The 22,987-nt window shown below is 48.2% G+C and overlaps 1 protein-coding gene across 4 annotated transcripts in view; it reads left to right on the top strand.

Annotated features, from left to right (window-relative positions):
• The window catches only part of TRMT1L (tRNA methyltransferase 1 like), a 1,318,548-nt gene that overhangs the window by 68,653 nt on the left and 1,226,908 nt on the right, over positions 1-22,987 (top strand). For 3 of the 4 annotated variants that reach the window (XM_069641040.1, XM_069641039.1, XM_069641042.1), the window contains one exon: positions 18,500-18,562. The exons of the other annotated variant lie outside the window; for it this stretch is intronic. In XM_069641040.1, coding sequence (XP_069497141.1) covers positions 18,500-18,562 — 63 coding nt within the window. The remainder of the gene's footprint in view (positions 1-18,499; positions 18,563-22,987) is intronic. 4 annotated transcript variants of the gene reach the window in all.

Raw genomic sequence — 22,987 nt, forward strand, 5'->3', positions numbered from 1 at the left:
GCAGCTACAAGGAGTTTGTGACAAACTGGGGGAAACGCATTGGGGACATTAGTTCTCTCATTCTGCAGAACCAAATGCCCAGATGTCAGTATGTCTTCCCAGGTCAGTGAGGCCCTGATGCAGCACCTAACAATTACTAGTGTTGTGAAGTCTAATCTGCGAGACAAATGGGCCCAGCAAGTTAACACGTAATCATCCATTTGTGGTTTGGCTTATTACAAGTCAGCAAGTCAGTCAGATGATTTAAAAGATCAAAATAAATGATCTAAAGAAGGAGTGCCGTCCCAAACACCTAAAAGCCAACAGAAAAATCAGGGTGCCCAAGAGGTCTGAAATCTCTTCTATAAACCTATGGCACACAGGCACCGCATTTTATGACTCGGCGGCACTGTGGGAAGTACTGAGTGGCAAGTTGGCAGCAAATTGCACAATGTAATGCCCATCAGAACACCAACACTGTCTATGGATAAATAATGCACATTTCTGTTCTTGCCAACACACCGGTGTGGCTGGGTTGTGTCAGATGATTTGCCTAGGATCACAGTTTGATTAAGCAGTAAAGCCTGAATTTGCCAGCAATTTAAGCAACTTACAACATATCTTCCAAGCTCTAATTTGTACACATTTGTTTTGGTTGTTTATTTGCAAAGAACACAAATCACTCGTAGCAAACCACCTTTGGGGGATTATTTGCACCACCCTGAATATAATACTATAAGTGACGGCCCCCCACCAATAACACAGCCTACTTGCAGAAGGCCTTTTAAATACTGTTCCATTCTCGTAAAGCGCTGCCCATGGGACCAAGCTTAAAGATGTTTTTTTAGTATCAAAAGATGTGGCTGGGTTGGGTCAGATGATTTGCCTAGGATCACAGTTTGATTAAGCAGTAAAGCCTGAATTTGCCAGCAATTTAAGCAACTTACAACATATCTTCCAAGCTCTAATTTGTACACATTTGTTTTGGTTGTTTATTTGCAAAGAACACAAATCACTCGTAGCAAACCACCTTTGGGGGATTATTTGCACCACCCTGAATATAATACTATACGTGACGGCCCCCCACCAATAACACAGCCTACTTGCAGAAGGCCTTTTAAATACTGTTCCATTCTCGTAAAGCGCTGCCCATGGGACCAAGCTTAAAGATGTTTTTTTAGTATCAAAAGATGGGATACGCTTTACTTACCTCTCGGGTAACTCTTCCTTTGTTATCAAAGTCATTGTGAAGGTCCACTCTTACCCGTTATCTTCCTCTACAGACACATTCCAATGTCTACAAAACAAAGCACATCTGATTATCTACAGCAGTGTGGTATGTGGCTGGAAATATTTGTCCCACCCAAACGAGTAGGAGAAATATTACTGCCAGCCAGTTGCTAACACTGAGCCCTGCAATCGGGGACAGCGTCGGGGCCGTTCAACTTTTTCAGTTGATGAGAGCCATGAGCCTCAGGGATATCCCAGCAACGGCCCCATATTACTATGTAGCACTGTTATATAATAACACAGCAATATATTTATCTGTATATACTTTTGTTCTGGGGCTTAATGCCTTACAAGCTGCATTTGCGGGAGCCCTTCCGGCCGTCACTTCCCTTGGGGTATACAGAAGTGTTATCACCTCGTTGCCTTTTCACACTCGTTCCTCCACAGCATACGCTTGCTGACATAGGATTTATAGCTTTTCAGTGAGTATTATTGTTTCAGCTTCCTGGCCATTTAGTGATTAATTGGCGGCTGTTAACCCCCAGATTATTTGTTTGTAATTTAATTGGGTAAAATTGATGTGACATTTCCTGTGATGTCATCATGTGCTACTTACTATTTTTGAAACTGGTCCCAGAATGTTGGAATGTCAGTCTTATTTCAGATTATCCAGATGGATAGCTGTGTGCTTTAAAACTGCAGTTATCTGCCATACAAAGACGTTCCAAAAAGAATCGGGGTGCACTGGAACCCTGGCTTTCAGTCTCGTAATTAAAGCGCTTGTGGCACCTTTAGTCGCAAGACTGAAAGAAAATGTAAAAGGACTTCTGTAGCTTGCTGTGTTATTAATGAGGGGCCTGGGTGCTTAGAAAGTGGCAGTAAATATTTCTCCCGCCTACTCGGGTAGGAGAAATATTATTTCTAGCCACTTTCTAAGCACCCAGGCCCCTCATTAATAACGGCCTGCTTGCAGAAGGCATTTTAAATATTCTTTCCTTCTCATGAATCACGAGAAGGAAAGAATATTTGAAAGACGATCTGCCAGCATGCCATATTACTGTGGTGTAGGGTATTAGCAAGTGGCTGAAATTCATATTTCTCCCACCCGAATGGGCAGGAGAAATATTTCTTCCTAGCAGCGGCCACAGCACCCAGCCCCGCAGACAAGGGGCTTGCAGAAGGCCTGTCACACTCTCTCCTAAGCACCCCAGCATGACTCCTTACCTCGGATTGAAGCCGGGTCTGTGAGTGGAGCTGCGGTGCTCCTGCTGTAGTCTCTTCCATGTGACTTCATGGCGCCGCACCCGGCCTGGGCTCATACATTGATACAATGTATTTTAGCCCAGCCCGGGAGATTCTGCCTGCACACTGACAGTGCACCAAGCGCAGAGCTTAAATAAAAAGGCACTTATCTGTGCCTTTAAGCTCTGCGCTCAGTGCCATAAATCATATCGCAGTTTCTGCGACCTAACTAAATTTAAAAGCAAACCAGCAGTATCGTATCGCAAATTGTGATGCGATATCCCTTATTTTATGCCTTGGAAAGTATCGGATTCCATGGCAGAATAAGCCACGAGGAATGTACTTCGTATCGCCCCATAGCCCTCTTAAATACTGATGTAAAACTTTATAGTAAAATCCTAGTTACCAGGTTGGGAGAGGTCCTCCCGCAGAGAATTAATAGTGACCAAACTGGCTTCATTAAAAATAGAAGTGCCCATGATAATATTCGTAGGGACACGATTGCCTTAGCTCCTTGAATTACGGGAGGTCTCTCCCTCCTGTCCCTGGATGCCTATTGGGCATTCAACAGTATGTCTTGGCAGTACCTAGGTGCTCTTCTACCAGCATATGGATTCGGCCCATCCTTCACCAGACTGATTATGGCGAATTTTCAAATTCCAACAACCAGACCTAAGGTTAATTCCCTCCGATCACCATTGATCCCCCTAGGAATAGGCACGAGGCAAGGCTCCCCCTTTCCCCGAAGTCTTTGCCCTGGCAATAGAACCCCTGGTGCAGATGGTACGTACTCATCCCTGCATATTTGGGCCAACTTATGGGGGAAACACATACGTTGGCATTAAAACTGATGGCATTGTCTGCTTTATTCAAAATCCTATGGTATCCCTTCTATGGCTCCTTGAGTTCTCCCTTATTTTGGGCTTCTGCATAAACCATGGGAAGTCAGTGTGGCTTGTGATCTCGAATCTCCTGAGGTCCACCAAAATCTGCACTCGGCTTTTCCCTTTAAATGGGCAGACCGGGAAATCGGGCCCCTCCGGGAGGCTAATATTCTCGTACTATGCAAGGAGACCAAAGAAGCACTTCGGTGGGAGATGCAGGTGCCAACGCGATCAAAAAGACTGTATTAGCAAGGCTTCTTTACACCTTCCAAACCTTGCCAATCATTATCCCGGAACATGATCTCTCAGAAATACAGAAAGCGGTGGGAAGATTCATTTGTCATGGTAAACCCCCAAGAATTCCTTGCAAAATACTCCTGAGCTGAAGAGAGCTGGGGGGGATAGGGGTCCTGTCGATTAAGCGCTATTTCCGGGGTTCGCAGATAACGGAGTGTCCAAAGAACGCAACCAAAATGGAAGCATTAGAACAGGCTGACTTGTGTTTCCCCTCAGCACATCTCCTGTTGCTTCCTAAAGCAGCAAGGGCCACTCAAAGAAGCCTCTTGGAATCAATTAGTGCTACCTTTATACCATTGAGATAGTTTGTTTTCAATTGGGACTGAAGTCTGGACCAGGCCATGGAAAAAGGGTGTTCACACGATTAGGAATCTTCCAGGGTTTTACAATTAAGAGACCTATACAAAGAAGGAATACCACTTGCGTTTGTGGAATGTACGGAAATATTTACATTACCCAAGACCGAGCGATTTAGGTATGCTCAACTCTGTCATTGGGTGTCAAATAACCAGGTTAAACAAGTGGGATGCCGCCAACCTAAAAGAATAGAACTCTGCTTGCTAGAGGGCCAGGAAACACGCAAGATATCCACCTGCTACCGTTCATTAGAAAATGCTTCTCTAGTTGATAAACTGCCTTATGACACGCTGGGGAAGGGAACTCTGTATTGAAATCTCGGAGGGCTTATGGCAAAAAATGTGGTCTCAAATTCATTGGAGCTCCCGCTGTACTTTTATTAGAGAAGGGGCCATTAAATGAAGTTATCGATGGTATATGACCCCCTCAAAGGTTGCATGCGATCCGCCATGCTCATTCGGGCCATTGTGTGGGCAGTTGGGAGACCCTGCCCACATGTGGTGGCAATGCTCAGTTATACATACTTATTGGCAGGAGATTTGCTCTAAGATAAAATACATTACAGGATGCCTTCTCCCTATGTGCCCACTGCCCTTGCCATTTGCAGATCTCCCTGAGGATGGCACCTACCCATTGACGGGGGCTTGAGCAGACCCGATAACAAATGTACATATGGCAGCAAGAATAAACCGTGCACGCTTTTGGAAGTCTGCAGGAGGCCCCTGCACTTTATACTGGTGGGTAAAAGTGGGAGATTATAGCAATGGTAAAGCTTACTGCATACCTATCGGATTGCATGGTGGTATTCTCCTCCACTTGGGCCCCTTGTCTGGATTATGTTCAGGAGAGAGAACCTATGTTTTTTCACCCACACATTATGAACTATCTGTTTTAAAGCAGACAAGACAATCGTGCAGTTGATAGAGGAGCCAGAGATCCTAATCTGCAATTGGGAGCTCACAGAGCTTACTTGGACTATTTTTGTGATTGTACTTTTGTTGTTTTTATTAGTTTAAGTTATCCTTTTTGTTGGGGGCTGGGTGGTTAATTTGAAAATGTTGTAATGAAATTTTGATGTATACTTACTATGTCGACGATGATATGGCATTGGAACGTGTTATGTGCATTGAGGTTTTTTAAAAAAGACCATTTGAAAAAAAGAAGAAAGTTAGTTGGATAAACTAGTAACTTTTCATTTTCCATAGCGCCCATCCGTAAAAAGGTGTGGCTGCTGTGTTTGTGCAGTTCATTATTTGAGTGAGGTTTTTATTAAATTAACAAAAAGGCAGGAGGGGAAAGCAGTGGAGCAGGGTCAGTACTGCAAAAGGGGGCAGCATACAGTAGGGTAGGCCAACAGTGGGATCAAATCTTGGGCATACACCAATGAATTCAAAGATCTCTGTTCCAGTGTGTTAATATATGATCACATGTTGAGAGCTATGTCAATCTATATTCAGTGTTTGTCGTCCAATTGTATGCATATTTATTGTTCTAAACCCTCACATCCTGCTATATAGTTTGGTTTGGGTCCGTCCTTGGGGCTGTGCTGTTTTTCGAACATGGATTGAATGAAAACATTTTTGTGGTGAGACCACGAAGGACCGCAAACGTGATGGTCGCCTAACCCAGCGTCTCCCTCTGCGGGCTAGAAAAAGGCCAGAGACTATGCTAAGAGATTGTTGCTTTCATCCGAATAAACCAGCACGCTGCAACGGCTTCTATTAGCGCACCCGAGGACGGAATTCCCATTCAAAATCGCAGCATGAAGACAACACAATCTCGGTTGGAACACTGCTCCCCGCGCATTGGGGAGCCCCACTGGAAACGCAAAGCGCCCGGCCTCAGTCCATCATTCCGAGGCCCCGACAGAGGTGGCGCCTTCCCCGCTCCAGCAGCCCCAACAGCGGATGACCCTTATCCGCGCCAGAGCCTGGCAGCACTGTAATCGCTGCTCCAGCCCAGCGGAGCCCCAAGGTGCTTGAGGGAACCCTGGGAAGCCCATACTCCTCAGCAAGCTGCAGCGACAATAGCAAGGAGCATACACAGATTGGGTTTGGGAAAAGCGCAGGAGGCACGAGGCAAGCTGTTGCCATTGAATCCCACCGGCACCAGCGCAAAAAGGTCGGGAGCACAACGGAAACCGGTCCTTTCCTACGGGCAGCAAAGCACGCTCTATCTGAACCAACCAAGGGAGTGGCAGCCTAAGGACTGGAGGGGATAAGCTAGGAGACTCGGACTACGCCACCTCCCCTCAGCATCAAAAGCAGTCGCAAAGTTCCCCAAGGGGCCAAACAACCCGAAAAGAATTTAACAGGCCACCTCCAAGCCATTAACACAACACCTGCCTGGGAGTCCCTGCAGGCCCCTTCACGCTAGCAAAAGAGCTCCAAGTGAGTCTGGTATATCCTGCACACGAGGTGCTCTCCTCACAAAGTGAACAGACTTAAATAAAGCCTACTAAGGGCACCTCCAGTGACAGCTACCCAAAAAGGAGGTGAAAACACCAATTGTCACCCCCACTACAAAGGAGGTCTAGAGGGAGGCAGCATTGGGCAACAAGACTAAGGTTTGCTCCAGCGAAGAAACAACCGTGAAGGGCAGACGCGGCCTTGCCATTTCTCTTTTTGGGGGCAGGCCAACCGACCGAATACTTGAAAAATCCCCCGAGCTAGGCACTCTTAGCTCCCATTACAGTGTCGGTGCACTCCAAGCCCAGCAAGAGGAAAAGTCTGGATACTCGCACGCTCGCAACACTGCGCAAGTTCTCACAGACAGGGGTAGCCATGGAACCGGACGAAGTCCAGAGCTTTTCCGAGATAATAGGAAATGACCTTGATAGCGCCACGAAATCGGACATAAGGCTCCTACTAGGCGAAATCGGATCAATCAAATCTAGCCTCACAGAAACCATCTCCGACCTGCAAACAAAGATGGCCAAAGTGGAAGATCGCTTGGAAGCAGTCGAAAGCAATCAGCAATCGGGCGACATCACAACAATGCAATGTGAGGCCCGGCTCACGGACCTGGAACAAAAAGAGCAGGACATTGAGGCAAAGCTTGATGACCTAGAAAACCGAGAGCAATGTTCCAACATTCGTATCATCGGCCTGGAGGAAGAGCAAGGAGAAACCACGATCAGTCTTGAAAGTAAGGTCAAAGACCTAATCCTAACCCTTTACTTAAAAGCCGACCTCCCCAAACTCTAATGCGACAAGTTGCACAGAACGGGCGGTCCACTGTAGGGACCCCGATCAGTTCTCATAAAATGCCACTACTACGTGCAGAGGCAAGACGTCCTACAAAAAGCAAGAGAAAAGGACACAATAGAATTTAGGGGCTCAAAAGTAAAACTGTACCAAGACCTGTCTGTAATGACCCTGGCTAAAAGGAGGGGATGTCGCCCCTTAACAACATGGCTGCAAGAGAAGGGGGTCCGGTATAGCTGGGGTCATCCTTTTTCCCTGTCATTAGAGTACAATGGCGAAGAATACAGAATCCCCTCAGTGGAGGAAGCAGAGCGAGCTCTCAGACACCTTCAAGGCCCCGCCGCGGGCTCGGACTCAGACGCTTGCAGAGCACCCTCAGGGCCAAGACGCTACCAGGAACCAAAGCCTTCAAGACGAGGTGGAGCGCAGTTGAAATGGAAGCGCTTAAACACTCCATGAGACAAAGGGTAAATAATCTTCCATCACTGAAACGATCCGGCATTGCTCTCACAAGCTTACTAACTCTGTTCCAGATGCACTTATATCAACAGAAGCAAGTCAAGGTAAGTTTGAGGCAATTTCGAGTTGTAAGCAGTAACCAAACACTGTACCTCACGGAGGTAACTCTTTCTTAGCATAAACATTAACATATTCAACTAACGCCCGGAGAGGGGTCCCACTAGTGTGGCCCTTCTATGTTTAGGGCGTCTCATCTCACCCAGAAGAGATTGCACCTAAATGCATCTCGGGGGATGGGGAGAGGGGGTGCACTCAGCTTAACAAACCGACTGAACCTAATCACTGCGCTAAACTACACACACGCACAGCCTCAATCCGGCATGTTATAGGTATGCCAGACATAGGAAGAAAAAGCTCTCAGCGGACCTCGAAGGGTGGAGGGGATTCACTAATGATGCACATCAGTAGGCATGGCCAGGTCTGATAGTATAGTCTTTGGATCCTTGAATGTAAAAGGCCTAAACTCTCTGCAAAAGAGATCCATGTTAGGGCGTCAATTTGCGCAGTCCAAATGAGACGTACTGTTTGTACAAGAGACAAAATACACCCAAGGGGGGTGGGGGGGAACGTAAGATTGTTGGGAAAGGGTTTGGCAATACAGGGGGAGAGAGTGAATGTGAGGTGTGCGGCTCTGGTATAGAGGTCGTGGCCTTGACTGAACACAATCTTTGCACATTGGATCTCGACTTGGGTCCTCCACCCAAGGCTGACCATAGATGGGTTTGTAATGATTTTCTGAGCCGAGACCCAGTGTTCAAGGAGACGCTTTCTAAGGCCATCACAAGTTACTTTGAGATGAATGACGTAGATGGGATGCCTTTGAACACGGTGTGGGAGGCAGGTAAAGCCACAATAAGAGGTATCCTAATAGCTGAGGGAGCATCCAAAAAAAGTCTTAGACAACTAAGGGAAAGGGAATTAAGGGCAGAACTCTCCCGCCTGGAACGCAGCCTCAGAAGTCACCCCAACCATGAAGAGGACACAATGAGTCACATTAAGGGTCTGAGGGCAGAGTTACAAGATATATGAAACGGTAAGGCACTAGTACCTTAAACAGAAATTCTTTGAGAAAGGGGACAAAGCTTACACGATGCTAGCAAATCGACTATGTGAGCAAAGAGCAGACAGAGCAGTATACAAAATTGATGAACAAGACACCCCCATTACTAACCCGCAAGAAATTGTAAACCGCTTCTCGAGATATTACTCGAAACTATACTCGGCGGAAGGCGAAAGCACCCCCTCTGAATTTGAAAAATAACTGGCAGTCCTCCCACGACCACCTATTAGTAATGAACATCTAGACATGTTGAACTTCCCAATCGCCACCTTCGAAGTGAAGAGCGCTATTTCTAATCTTAAGTCGGGATCAGCACCAAGGGAAGACGGCTACACGCCAGCCTTCTAGAAGTCAAATTGCAACTCCCTCTCCCCCTTCCTTACCAAACTCTTCAACTCCATCCTAGAGTTAGGACAGGCCCCCAAATCATTTACCAAGTCCATAATCATTGTAATCCCGAAAGAAGGCAAAGATCCTCTGAAATGCACATCATACCGCCCAATCTACCTCATCAATGTTGATGCAAAGATTTTTTCCAGCATCCTGGCCGCTCGCCTGGCAATAGTTCTCCCTCAACAGGTCCACACCGATCAAGTAGGATATGTAAAAGGAAGACGGGGGGGGGGGGGGGGGGGGGGGGGGGCACAACATTAGGAAAACTTTAGATCTCGTGGCTACTCTGCGAGAAGCCGGGGACAGTCGCACCCTCCTATCGATAGATGCTGAAAAGGCGCTCGACCGAGTGGAGTGGCCTTTCCTACGAGCGGTATTGAAGTGGTCGGCGCTGGGAATGGCATGGATCCAGGGAGCAAGAGCACTGTACCACAGGGCCCGGGCCAAAGTTTCCATCAATGGCACTTATCAGAACCCTTCGCACTTACACGTGGTACGAGACAGGGCTGCCCGCTCTCCCCTCTAATATATGCACTAGTCATTGAACACTTCGCACAGGCAATTCGATCCAACCCCCTAATTCACGGCATTCCCCGGGGAGGCAAGGAAACAAATTAGCCATGTTCGCTGATGACATTTTGCTTTACCCCATCCAACCACTAGAATCCATTCCTGCCCTGTTCCAGGAAATAATGCGCTACAGCGCCCTCCCGGGCTTCCGGGCAAATCTCCAAAAAAACCATTGCATTCCCACTAAAATCAAACTTAGAACCTCTGAGACAACTACAGGCAGACTGGGGCTGTCAGATACAATCCCGCTCAGTCAGATACCTGGGGGTAAAGATCACAGTCTCCCTTTCAGACCTTTTTGAGGCAAATTACACCCCTTATGGGCTACCATCCAAGAGGATGTAAATGGATGGTCCAAACTGCCTCTGTCGTAGGCGGCTCGCTTCACTTCTATGAAAAAATGAATATATTGCCCCGCTTTTTGTTTCTGTTCCAATCTCTCCCAATAATCATCCCTAACTCGTTCCTGACAGAAGAAAAACGCACCTTGTTTTTTTTATATTTTATAATTTTATTAACAACACTCCAAACATTACAAACAATAAGGATATCCATGTTTCAGCTTCACAACATTACGTTACAAATTAGGTGTTTCAGTCCTCCCCCCTCTTTAACTAGAGCCCCTACTTCCATGTCTTCGTCCTGCTTATCTTCAGGCATATCTCCTTCCATTTATTTCTTCTGTCATTATCACTATGGTCGGCCTGGGACGGTCCCACTGTCGAGGCCACCATTGATCTCCATGCTATTAGGGGTCCCACTCCCCTCTGCCCCCCTACTGACTGCTTCATACCAGGCAGCAGTTTCTGCTTCCGTCCACTTCATGAGGTCCGCCCACCACATCTCGATTCTAGGCCGTTGAGCTGCTTTCCAGCTCATAGCAATTCCCCGTTTGGCCAGAATGTAGGCCAGGTCTTTCATCTTACTGATGTGCTTCAGATTGCGTCGTCTGGTAAATCCCCCCCCCCAAGCATGCATGCCCAAGCTGACTCCCCCTCCAGCATAATCCCCTTTCCTGCTAAGCGTATCTTCGTCTCTGTCCAGAACCTTCCCACCTCTGGGCAAGCCCAAAACATGTTTAGCATCCCAGCTTCATCCTCCCCGCACCGAGGGCATTTCTGTGCCACCGGGCCTCCAAACGTGGCGGTTTTACTGGGGGTCATATATGCTCTGAGTGACATATATTTGAATCTGCTGAAGCCTCGCGTTTCGGGACACCTTCTTGTGATACCTTTGGGCTCTATCCCATTGCCCGTCCGACATGGGTTCTCCCACCTCCCCTTCCCAGTCTCACCTTAGTTGCAGCAGCGCCTTTCCCATCCTAGTCCCCAGTAGTTCATATAGGCGACATATTTCGTGTCCACCGTCCGAGATATCATACATCATCTCAATCGTTGCATCGGGTTGTTCCACAAGCACTGCCTCAGGCCACCTTTCTTGCACCCGTTTAATAATTCTGGAGTAAGTAATGTGTTGGCCTTTGTGCACCCCGGTGTCCTCCATTAGCCTCTGAAAATCCAATGCCACCCTCTCCTGCCAAATGTCTCCAAGGGTAGCCAGGCCCATCGGTTCCTAGTATCTACAGACCCCTTTTATCATTTGGGTGTCCTCTCTGCATAGCGCCACTAGCGGCACCTGCAGGGAGAATGGGGCTGGGTCTCCCACAATTTGCCATGCTCTGCGCCACATTTCCCAGCCAAGAACCAACAGTCTCGCCATACCTAGTACCTTTGGTTTAGGCAACCACACTGTCTCTCTAAGGAAGAAGGGAGCAGGGTCCTTACACAACAGCCTGGCTTCAGCCGTTTCTTCTTCAGACAACCATCTGGCCACATATTGCAGCTGTCCCGCCAAGTAGTATAACTCAAAATTCGGCAGGCTTATAACCCCCCCCCCCCCACCTGTCACACGGGTTTTGTAGTTTCCATAGGGCCACCCTGTTCCTGGAATTGTGCCATATGAAACCCCTAGACAGGCTGTGGAGTTTAACAAAAAAGCATTTGGGGATCATGGGCGGGATGTTTGCAAAAAAGTGTAACATTCTGGGCAGGACCACCATCTTAATCGGGGCCGCTCTACCCATCCTGGCCAGGGGTAATCTGGACCAACATCCCATGCTGTTCTCAATACCTTCAACTGCCTTTTCCGTATTTATATTCCTCTCCCGTCGTGTGGTATACATCAATACCTAAGTATCGGAACGTCTCAGTAGGCATGGTATTGGCAAGACCGGTAGGACACGCCTGTACCTCCCCAGGGGGAACATGCTAGATTTCTTGGGATTTACTGCTAAGCCCGAGAGGGTGGCGTATCGTTCCATCACCTCCAGGACATATTGCAGGTTTTCCACTGGGAAGCGCAGATATAGTAGTATATCATTGGCATACAATGATATAAGATCCAAACATCCCGCCGTATGGATCCCTATCTCCCTGTATTGTTGTCTGAGGCAGACTGCCAGTGGCTCCAACACAAGGATATACAGCATGGGCGACCTGGGGCAACCCTGTCTAGTGCCCCTGCTAAATTGCCATTTGTCAGATTGTAGCACCCGTTTTGACCCTTGCAATTGGGGAACTGTATAACATTTTGACCCACCTCAGACACCCCATCCCATATTCTCTCAAAGCCACTAGCAACCAAGACCATCTCACTGAGTCAAAGGCCTTAATGGCATCCAGCGAGACAATACCAGTTCGCCAGGGTCCTTCTCTGTTTGGTCGATAATGTGGTGAAGTCTCCTATGATTGTCGGTTATGTTCCTGCCAGGCACGTATCCTGTTTGGTCGGGTGTATTAATTTACTGATGACTCGCTTAAGCCTGTTCGCCAGCACTGCTGTAAGGATTTTGCTGTCTTGATTGAGCATAGATAGGGGTCTGTATGACCCGCAGTCTGTGCTTGGCTTACCTGGTTTTAAGAGTGGGATGATCACCGCCTCCCGTAGGGACTCTGGCAGCCTACCGTGCTCAAACGCCTCATTAAGCATGGCCAGCAGCGGGGGAAACAACTCTTGTTTGTATGCTTTATAGAATTCGCTGGGGAGCCCGTCCGACCCCGGGGCTTTGCATGTGGGCAGGTGCTGAATCACTATCTCTAGTTCTTCTGAGGTGATTGGGGCGTCCAGGTCTGCCCGCTCCTGACCGTGTAATTTGGGCAAGCCTATGTCCTCTGTTTCCTGAATCTCTTGATCCATTTCTTCCCCTGCGTCCCCATAGAGGCGTTTGTAGTATCTAAGGAACTCTTCGTTTACTCCCTCTTGGGTATCTCTGCTCTGGCCCTCGTCCCCTCTGATTTCCCTGATCATTGGTTGTGATGTTTCATTTTTATATAACCAGGCCAGCAGTCTGCCCGGCTTGTCTCCTCCCGCATGCTGCCTTTCGACATATTTCTTATAGCTCAATTTACATAATCTATCCCAGTGCTCACTGCTGGCTTGTTGTAGCTGCGTCATCCTTGCCTTATCCTTCTGTGAGGTACCCCCTTTATGCATTATGTCTTCCAACTCCCTCTCCGTTTCTTGTACCTCCTGTTCTATGCCCTCTTGGAGCCCTCTGGATTTTGATATGGCTACGCCCGCACTACTATTTTGAATACCTCCCATAAGGTTCCCACCGATTGAACGCTTCCGGTGTTAGTGTTGAAATACTCAGTAATCGCCTCCCTCAGGTCCTCCCGGAATCCCGTGTCCTGCAGGGCCTCCGCTCTGAGCTTCCACGTTGGGATTCGCGCTCTAGGGGGCTGATGTCGCCACTCCAGGATTAAGGGGGAGTGGTTATAGAGCACTCTGGCCTTATACTCTGCGCCCGTCATTTCTCCTACCAATTCAGCAGCAGCAAACCTATAATCCAGCCTCGTGTGCAAGTTATGTGGGGCTGCGTAATGTGAGTACTGCCTATCTGCTGGGTGTAGTTGCCTCCAGACATCTTCGAGTCCAAAATCTTTCAGCAGGGCCTGTAACGCCTTTGCAGCCGGAGTGGATTTGTCTGGTTTACCATCTCATCTGTCCATTTTGGGATTTAGTGTACAGTCCCCTCCCATTAGGATCGCGCCGCCCAATAGGGGGCTAATTTTGCTCTATAGGGTCCTGAAGTAAGCCACTGTATCTTGGTTTGGGGCGTATAAGTTTATGATGCTCACGTCCCTGTTTTCCAACATCCCACCACACTACTATCATTCTGCCTTCTGGGTCCGTTGTAGACTGAATCAGCTGAAATGGTACATGCGGTGCCACCCATGTGATGACTCCCCTCGCATAAGCTGAGTATGCGGCTCCCGTAGTACACCCTCTCCACTTTCTCTTAACCACCTCCAGCTTCTCCCCAGTGAGGTGGGTTTCCTGTAACAATGCTATGTCAATCCTCATCCTCCTTAGGTACATCATTACTATATTACGCTTCAAATAGCTGTTGAGGCCCCCCCCCCCCCATGTTCCAGGTCACCACTCTAAGGCTACCCGGCACCATCTGTGGGATATCCCGCCTCCCCCCTCAGTTTCCCCTCTCACCTGATTTGACACAAGATTTGGCTTGTTCCCCTCCCACTTCCAACTAACCCCCCCCCCACACAACTGTCAATCACTGCACACAAACCCTCCCCCACCCCCCTCCCCAACCCAACAAATGCCCAGCTTCATCCCTGGATCTCAGGCTCCCCTGCGTTTGGACCTGCCTCGGAATGCCGAGGACAGGAACCTGGCAGGGTGTCACCGGTCTACCGGTGACCCAACTAATCTATTCACTGTGGCGGTATGAGGGCTAGTCCCGTCAGGCTCTTAAGACCTTAGCTAAGTTTCCCGTGCTCAAGGATCTTGCCCATGTGTGTAGCCCTAGTAGCACGCCTCCTGCAGGCTATATCCTGTACTATATTCAAGTCCCAATGTCGTAGACTGCGATACCCTGGGTGCCACAGTTGCATATTACTAATCTGCACCGTCTTCCTTCTGGGTGCCCGACTCTTGGGGGCAGTTCTGCGAGTCTAGCCATTCCAAAGCATCCTCCGGGGGTTTCAAAAAACAATGTTCTGCTCTTATGGAACACCTTCAGTTTTGCCGGGTAGATCAGCATGTATTTGTGGCCTGCTTCACGCAGCCTCCTTTTCACGGTTCCAAAGTTCATGCTCCGGCGTTGCACCTGCAGGGTGTAATCCGGGTACGCAGTTATGTTTGCTGACGCCCTTCGTATCGTCCCACCCTTTCGGAAGTGCTCATGGATTTTCTCCCGATCACGATAATTCAGGATCTTAGCTATCATCGGCCTGGGGGGTTCCCGGTGGTGGCTTCCTCATCAGGGCTCTGTACGCCCTTTTCAAAGCAAACCCCTGGCTCAGCACTCATCCGGTTATCTCCTGCAGCAGCATTGATTTGATGTACTCTGTAGGGTTAGGTCCCTCAGCACCTTCAGGCAGTCCAACGATGCGTATATTATTCCTTCGGGTGCGTCCCTCCGCCTCCTCCGCCCTACTTTCCAAGTTTCCCACCTGTTGTACTAGAGCATGGAGTTCAGATTTGTGGGCAGCACACGCCACCGTGTTCGAGGCCACCTCTTTTTCCAGGTCCTCTGTGCGTTCTGCCAGTGCTCGAACGTCTTGCCGGAGGAGATTCCCCTCCTCTTGTACTGCCCCGACTTTGAGCTCTAATGCTGCCTTCAGCTCGTCCATGGCCAGTCCTAGTTTGGTTTCCCAAGCCACTTTTAGGTCAACAATTGCGGCGAGGATCTCCGGATCTTTGCTCATGGCGTCCGTGCTTCCAGCGAGGGTTTAATCTCTGCTCTTGGCCCCTTCTGCCCCTGGCGGCGTCCTGGCGTATTCATTGAGCGTGGGTTGCTTGCCTTTCATTCTGAGCAGTTTGTTAGTCATCTTGGTGCGTCAGGCGATGTGTGCAAGCTCCAACGTGTGGCCTCCTGCCTTAGTTAGGTTTAAGCTGTTTTTGGTCCCCGGGCCCTGGTGGGCTGCGTTAAGGGAACACCTGAACTGCTAGATCTGCTCCTCGAGTGGGCTGTGTCCTCCCACGTAGTTGTCCTTGGGTACTTCAGTCTGCTCAAACAGTGAGCTCCAGCCACGGCAAGTCTGATTCCATGGGCACACCCCAAGTTCTCGTGGGTCTCTCCGAATCCGAGCCTCGGGCCAATGTGTGTTAGCTATGAGCCCCGCCAGGCAGTTGCAGAGCTCTCCGCAAGGCGCATCTCACTGTGCTCCCCTCTTTACCTCATGCATGGGTGGGGGGGTGTCTCCTTCCCTTTGCCTCTATGAGCACTATGTGCAGCCCCTAAACATGGGTGGCCCAGTCGACAGTTTCTTTGTGTTCACCAATCCGCTTTATATAGGCACATCACTGGTGTCTGCATGACCACTGCTGGCCCAGGCATGCCTGCAGGGTCAGACTCTTCTCTGTGTATTGGCCGCAGTTTCTGCTTCCTAATGAGGGTCTCGGACGTGTATGCTCATCTCTGCTTCCATGCGAGCGACCGTCCCGACGCTACGCTTCTATGGACCTCCATATGCAAGGCTCCGATGGTCTGCCCCTACGCACCTCGCTGGGGCTGCCTGGATACAATTGTTGCAGCAACCGCTCGTTTCTCATCCAGACACGCACCTACTAATGTCCGCTCCTGCCAGAGCCTGCAAAAGGAGACAATGTAGCACTCCGAACGGGCCCACCTTCTTATTTCTTACGCAGAGCGCTCCTTGCAGCAGGCAGTCTTCGCTCAGCCGCCGCCAGCACTCGCAGGCTCTGTGGCTCTCCGGATTCTATCACCGCACAGCAGGGCCTACCACGGACCCCCGAACAGGATGCCAGGCTATCCTCACGTTCCTTTCGCGCAGTCCACGCTCCGGCCCAACATTTCTTTGTTCTCCAAAAAAATTAAGCGGCGGCCATTTTCCTTTGTGTGCAGTGGGCACCCACGATTCGGTTCAGGCTCCAGCTGCCTCCCCCGTACCGGCGATCCGCATCTAGTTTAGACAATGTGTGCTCCACTGCTTCCCCTGCTTCGACATCTGCTTTGCTGGCTGAATAGTCCAATTATATAGCACAATAAACTCAGGATTCTATTTGGATCAGCAGGAGCTCTGGCCAAGCACGTCCTTCTACATGGCTTCTTAGCCATTCCCCCCTAAAACGCACCTTGTTAAGGTATTTATGGGCCGGAAAAAAGCCCACAGCACCATATTCCACTCTAATTCAACCCAAGGAACAGGGGGGGGGAGTGGATACCCCGATTTGGAGGAATACAATAGGGCTCAGAGTACTACCAGACCACCTGTGGGGAAAAAAACCTGACATTTTCTCACCAGTTACACTGGTGGAATGGCTGTGGGTCCCCCAACCCGTAATGACGAGACTAATTAAAGAGCACCCTGTCTTAAAAGTTCTATTGTCACCGTGGCACCCATCTCGGGCTATACGGGGAGTCACGACGTGGCCCTCCCCTCTCAGCTGCATGTGGTCCCCTCCCATTCGGGATCTCATAAATGAAGTTCCCACTTTACAGTCCTGGTATCAGGTGGGGCTTGTAAGAGCGAGGCAGATGTGGAGGAAAGGTACTTCACCTAGAAGACTTTAAGGAAGCTCTGCAAGGCTCCGATGTTTCCCCCATGCAATTGCTCAAACTGAGGAGCGGCCTGAATGATGCCCGCTGGGGCGACTCATTAAAACGCCCTCTCACCCCATTTGAACAAATACTTAGCGCTCCCCAGATAGCAAAGGGTCTCATTGCACGGATGTACAAGTCCTTACTCACTAGAGGTCACCTTGAACGCCAGGTGGGAAACGGAACTAGGACTAGAAAACAAACCAGAGGTCTGGAAGGCAATACATAGAGCGGTTTGGACATCATCAACCTCTGTGCAATACAAAATGCACAATGCGCGCCTTCTGGTCAGATGGCACTACACTCCCTTGAGACTGTCAAACATGTTCCCAGGAGTGTCTCCTAACTGTTGGATAGGGTGTGGCGAAAGGTGGGATTATTGGCACCAATGGTGGCAATGCCGAGAGGTCCAAACATACTAGAAGGAGGTTCTGGGGTGGATTCAAGTCATAGATGAATATCCAGGGTATTAACACCTGTATTAATCCTATTTGGGGTTGAAGCGGACGATGAGGACTCGTATGTATCACTTACACATGCCTTGTAACCTACTGTTAGCCGTGAGAGTGTCTCACTGTTAAATGGAAGTCAGTCTCTCTCCCCACAAAAAGAGAATGGCTGACTAAAGCACACGCCATTTATGAAATGGAGAGCCTGACGGCAGCAATCCAGGAATCTCGTAAGAATATAGACATGATATGGCTGCCTTTTCTCGAATTCTAGAGAGCATACTGTGATTCCGTAAGACCAATTGACTAGATCCTGCAGAGAAAGCAACAGGCATAATTTCCATAAGCACCCCATTCCACACGAAGTCTTTCATTCCAATGTCGAAAACATGTGATGTAATCCAAGCGCTGTGTACTATATACAATGAATAGAACAGTGTAAAGTCCCGTCCAATGTTCGTTTATTGCAAATGTTATTATGTTGAGTACGGTAGGGGGGATTCATAAGTGTTTTGGCTATCTCTTTTCGAATGTTGCACAGAAGTTGTAATTTAACTGTTCTGCTGATCTATATATACAGTGAAGTTAACTTGTTTATAAAACTCAATAAAAGTCCTTTGAAAAAAAAAAGATTTATGTGGAGCACAGTTGAAGTCCAGTGACTCACAAGTGTTGGTTACATTAGAGTATGTAAATATTCTTTTAATTTGTTTTCTTCTAACTAGAGAAACACATATCAATTGTGCAACATTTTAAGGAGCTGGTGGACCTCACTAACATTACTGAAGGTAAATTAAACTTTACTATAATAACCGATTTAATGGTTGGTTAACTCTCAGCAATGAATTTGTCTTAGAGTTCATTGAAATATTGTGTAAACTTGTCATTGACCGTTGCTAGAACTTTCTTTGTAAGCGTGCAAATGTTGAGTCTTTTTGAGAGGGGTAGTAGTTGTGCATCACAAAACGTCTTCGTCATCCCATCCGGAGACTAATGGTACAGTGGAACGATTTACTCTCACCATTATGCAGACGATACTCATGGCTATCCAGGAAGGAACTGATTGGGAAGAAGCAGTGGTTCCGAGAGTGTGTTTACCGCCTACCACATGCCACCTCAGGGCTTATACCATTTGAGGTTTTGAGAAGAAGGAAGCTGCACATGACACTGTGTCCCCCGTGGTTTGGGAGGACTTATTTTGTGGATTGGGATGAACAGAACCTCGGGGAAGAGGTGAAGAGGTGAAGAGGAAGGGAGAGAATATGAAGGGGAGATATAACATGTTAATGCATGTCAAGAAACAAGAGGCTCAGATGGGGGAAGAGTGTGAGAATCAAGAAAGGGGGAATGGGCAATAAATGGTGTAGCTGATTTTGGTGTCCTCGGAAAGTAGTGAGTGTATTGGGGTGCAGTGGTCACAGAGGATGGAAGAGTTTGGAACAAAGCAAGGGTGGGAAAGAGTGCTATCTGAAGATGGTACGTCACCTACAAATTCCACACACAAGCTAATCAAATCCTAGGCCTGCACCAATGAGGCTTCAGATGAGGTCATGGCACAGAATCTTCCTTGCTATATCTAAATCAACTGGACGCCTTCAGAGATGAAGGCAAGCCCTCCCTTCTTCTTTTATTAGATTTCTCTCTGCTGCCTTTGACCTGGTTGACATAACACACTCTGCAGCCACCTAGCCTCCGCAGCTAACTTCTATGAGGAAGCCAATGCCTGGGTTAGCCCCTTTTTTGGTTGACAGAAGTATGAGTCTTCTCAGAAGTCGCCTGCACCCCCCTATCTCATGTGGGGGTGCCTCAAGGATCATGTGTCCCCCTCCACACTTTGCAACGTTTTTACTAAACCCCTCTTCGATCTCCTGGACTCCAATTGCCATTTCCTACACAAACCATGCCGATGATGCACAAATTCTACTACCCCTTTCTGACAACTACATGGAAGACTCTCCTGCACTTAACTCGATCATCTCAGTTATCCAGGCCTGGATGGCATTCAACGGCCTATCCCTTAGCGACAAAAAGACTGAGACCCTTATGGTCGGACCCCCTAAACAATCTCAGTCCCCAATATGCAAACTTTAACATAGGCTGATGATACCAGTCGCCACTTCAATAAAGACCTCTGGGGGTCTGCCTGGACTCCTCACTCTCCATGACGTGACATCAGCCGCTTACACAACAAAGCTGATAAATGCTGCCAGACGTTTTCTTGCCCCTTACAACTGTCTCACTATAGCGAGAGCCATCATCAGAGCCAGGCTGGATAACTGCACTGTCCTCTTTGCTGGCACTTCCACAGACAAGTCCTCCAGAACAATGCCACCCGAGCAGCCTTCAACATCCCTAAAAGGGACCATATAACCGCGGCAAGAAGGAATGCCCACTGGGTGCCTATCAAGTAGAGGATCATCTTCAAAACACTCTCTATCACACAGCGATGCCTCTCCAACTCGGCCCCATCATACCTATCTCAAAGCTTTACCAAAGCCCCGACTGCCAGATGTACCAGGAGGGCCTACGCACACAGACTTGTCCTACCCAGATATAAGCGAGCTAAAAGTGAAGGCGCTAGCTTCCCCGCAGTAGCCGCTTTTCAATGGGATGCACACCCACCTCACTTGAGGGCTGAACAATCATGTGGGGCCTTCATAAAAGCGCTGCAAACGTGGCTCTTCACCTAGTGCTTGAGCTCTGTTTGTTCTTTTTCCCTGTTCTTCTGTTCCGTAGTGTAAAGAGTACCTGGTTGTAACAATGCCTCAATTCCCTTGGGTTTTGCCCGCTTAATAAATGTAAAAATAAACATAAAATACAAATACAATAACAATTCACTTAATCATAAAGCAACCATTAAAACATTGTTTACAGTTTTAGATGGCTGGATTAAATTACAATAAATTGTCAAAATATTGTAATTGTTTCATATTTATTGATATTGAAGTTTATATTGTAGGGGTGTGTGTGTGTGTGTGTGTGTGTGTGTGTGTGTGTGCGCGAGAGTCGAGGGGGGGGGAGGGTACGCTATCTACTAGTATTGTTATCAGTATGGAGTGTGTTGAGATGGTGGAATTATGTTCTGTGACAGGTCAATTCTAATAGAAGTCAATTGGACCAGACCGAGGCTAGAGAGGGTGTGTCCAAAAGGGCGCTATTAACCACTGCTCTTGCTGACCACAATAAAGGGTGTAACCAACTCCTGTGTCCCATGGATCTTTATCACTGCATCAGGGAGTCAAAGAAACTTTACCCACCGGGGAGGAAGTTTCTTGCCTTGGGCAACCTAGGCGTTTGGGTTGCCAATGCCTATTCAGTTTTAATCCAGTATTCCCACACTCATGAGATGTGGCCTGGAGTATCCCCAAAATATACAGACAGTAACGTTTTTTACAAATAAACCATTGCTGGAGGTGTTCAACAAAGGATGCTAAAAAGCACATCTTGAAAATCAGTGTGAGCATGTGTGCGCGTGCATGGTACTTCAGCGTCCCTTCAGATGTGCATTTTGGCATTTTCCGACGCTATTTTTAACAATCTGATAGCCATCAAATGGCGGAACATTTAGTCACAACTAAGGCTGATGATTCCCTAGAAAAGTTTATAACATTCAGAGCCAGGACCAATTCCCTAGGGTTGTCCGCTCCGGCGAGTCCAAAGTCTTGTCCTTCTTAGATCATTCTAATTTCCAAGGCCACCTTTGCCGTGTGCTAGGCAGGATTGTTGATCTCTTTACCAGCAGCACTGAGAATCCCTCTATGGGGACTAATGACACTGAGTTTCTCTGAGGTTCCCTCAGAGGTCTAAAGAATCTACCAGTGGCACCATAGATCCCCCTAGTGGGGTTAAAGATACTGGGACCATTTCTGAGGTTCCCTCATTAAGGGCGAAGTCTATTACCGGGTTAGCCAAAGATCCGTTACTAACTTCCAGAAGGTTGACCTTGTGAGGAACCAAGCTATTTGAAGGCATCAGTTTGGCGGGCCTCACCTGGAACTGGAACCTGATGTGATGCTGTTTCAATTGCTGAGACCTGTGACCACATCCTACAGAATGGCAGAAACCAAAAGTGTGGAGTCCTGCACTTCAATGGCTTGACTTTAGACTCTAGTCTAACCACTTCAAGTGCCTCACTAGGGACGGACCCCTTTGCTCCCAAAGTGGAGTGCTCAGTCTCAATTCGGATGTGTCTTCCTCCAACATTGTCTTTGGCACCACCACATCTTCTCTGATTTATGTGTACCTATGTTTGGCTAGTTCTACCTGGCAACTGCCCTGAATTGATTCTTGGTACAGGCCTCCACGGTACCTCTGAAACCTATGACTCAACCCTATGGGAGAAGCAGTCAAACGTAGGAGGACATCCGTTTTGTCAAATTTCAGGCTCTTATGAACTCCGAGCCAATAAATTGCATACTTGAGGGACCTTTTTCAGGACCTAATCCCAAAACCACAGGATTTGGTGAAACCGCCTGAGAACCTTTCAGAACCACCTCTGCCGATTGAATACCTTACTGACCCTGCAGAGCTAAATATTGCTGGCCACGCACAAGAGGAAATTGCTTCCTCAGCAAGGGTATTGCACAATAAACTCGTGGACTTGATGTCCTTCCTGGAAATTGCTATCCCAGAATCCCTCTGCCCCAATAGTCTGGAGTCCTGGCAGGGGCAGTTTGTATAAGAACATCAGAGAGGCCTGGCGTTAACGTGTGCACATTCGGTGACTCCTACTAATAAGAGGATTGATATAAGGCGCAGTTTGCTCCAGGCTCAGGAGGTCTCTCTAGGATCTTGCCCTTACCCATCACTGGTAGTGGCAGCTGCCACTATTTAATCTAGGCCATCTTCATCATCTTCCTCTACTTCGAACATATTAAGCAAAGAAGATGGAGCCCTGGCCAAAATGGAATAAGCCAAATCAGTGTTCCAGTTGCAGCAGTCTAATTCCACTGCAGCACTAGATGCTACGGGTCAGAGACTCAGGAAGGATCTCTGAGTAAGAGAGATTTATCCCGGTGGCTGAACATTTGCAGCAATTCAAAGTAGGTCTCTGATGGAAGAACTATTGTGCGAGATCTCCTAGAGCCAGCTGCACACCATATAGACACTATAGCCAGTGGTGTTGCCGTATGTACTGACACCTGCAAATAGGCAGGTCGTCGCAACGCATTTTATGAAGGCGGTTCAAAACAAAATCCTTGATCTCCCCTTGT

Source organism: Ambystoma mexicanum, chromosome 1q (assembly GCF_040938575.1).
Source record: "Ambystoma mexicanum isolate Mex_15411 chromosome 1q, UKY_AmexF1_1, whole genome shotgun sequence".
In the NCBI taxonomy this organism is placed as follows: Eukaryota; Metazoa; Chordata; class Amphibia; order Caudata; family Ambystomatidae; genus Ambystoma; species Ambystoma mexicanum.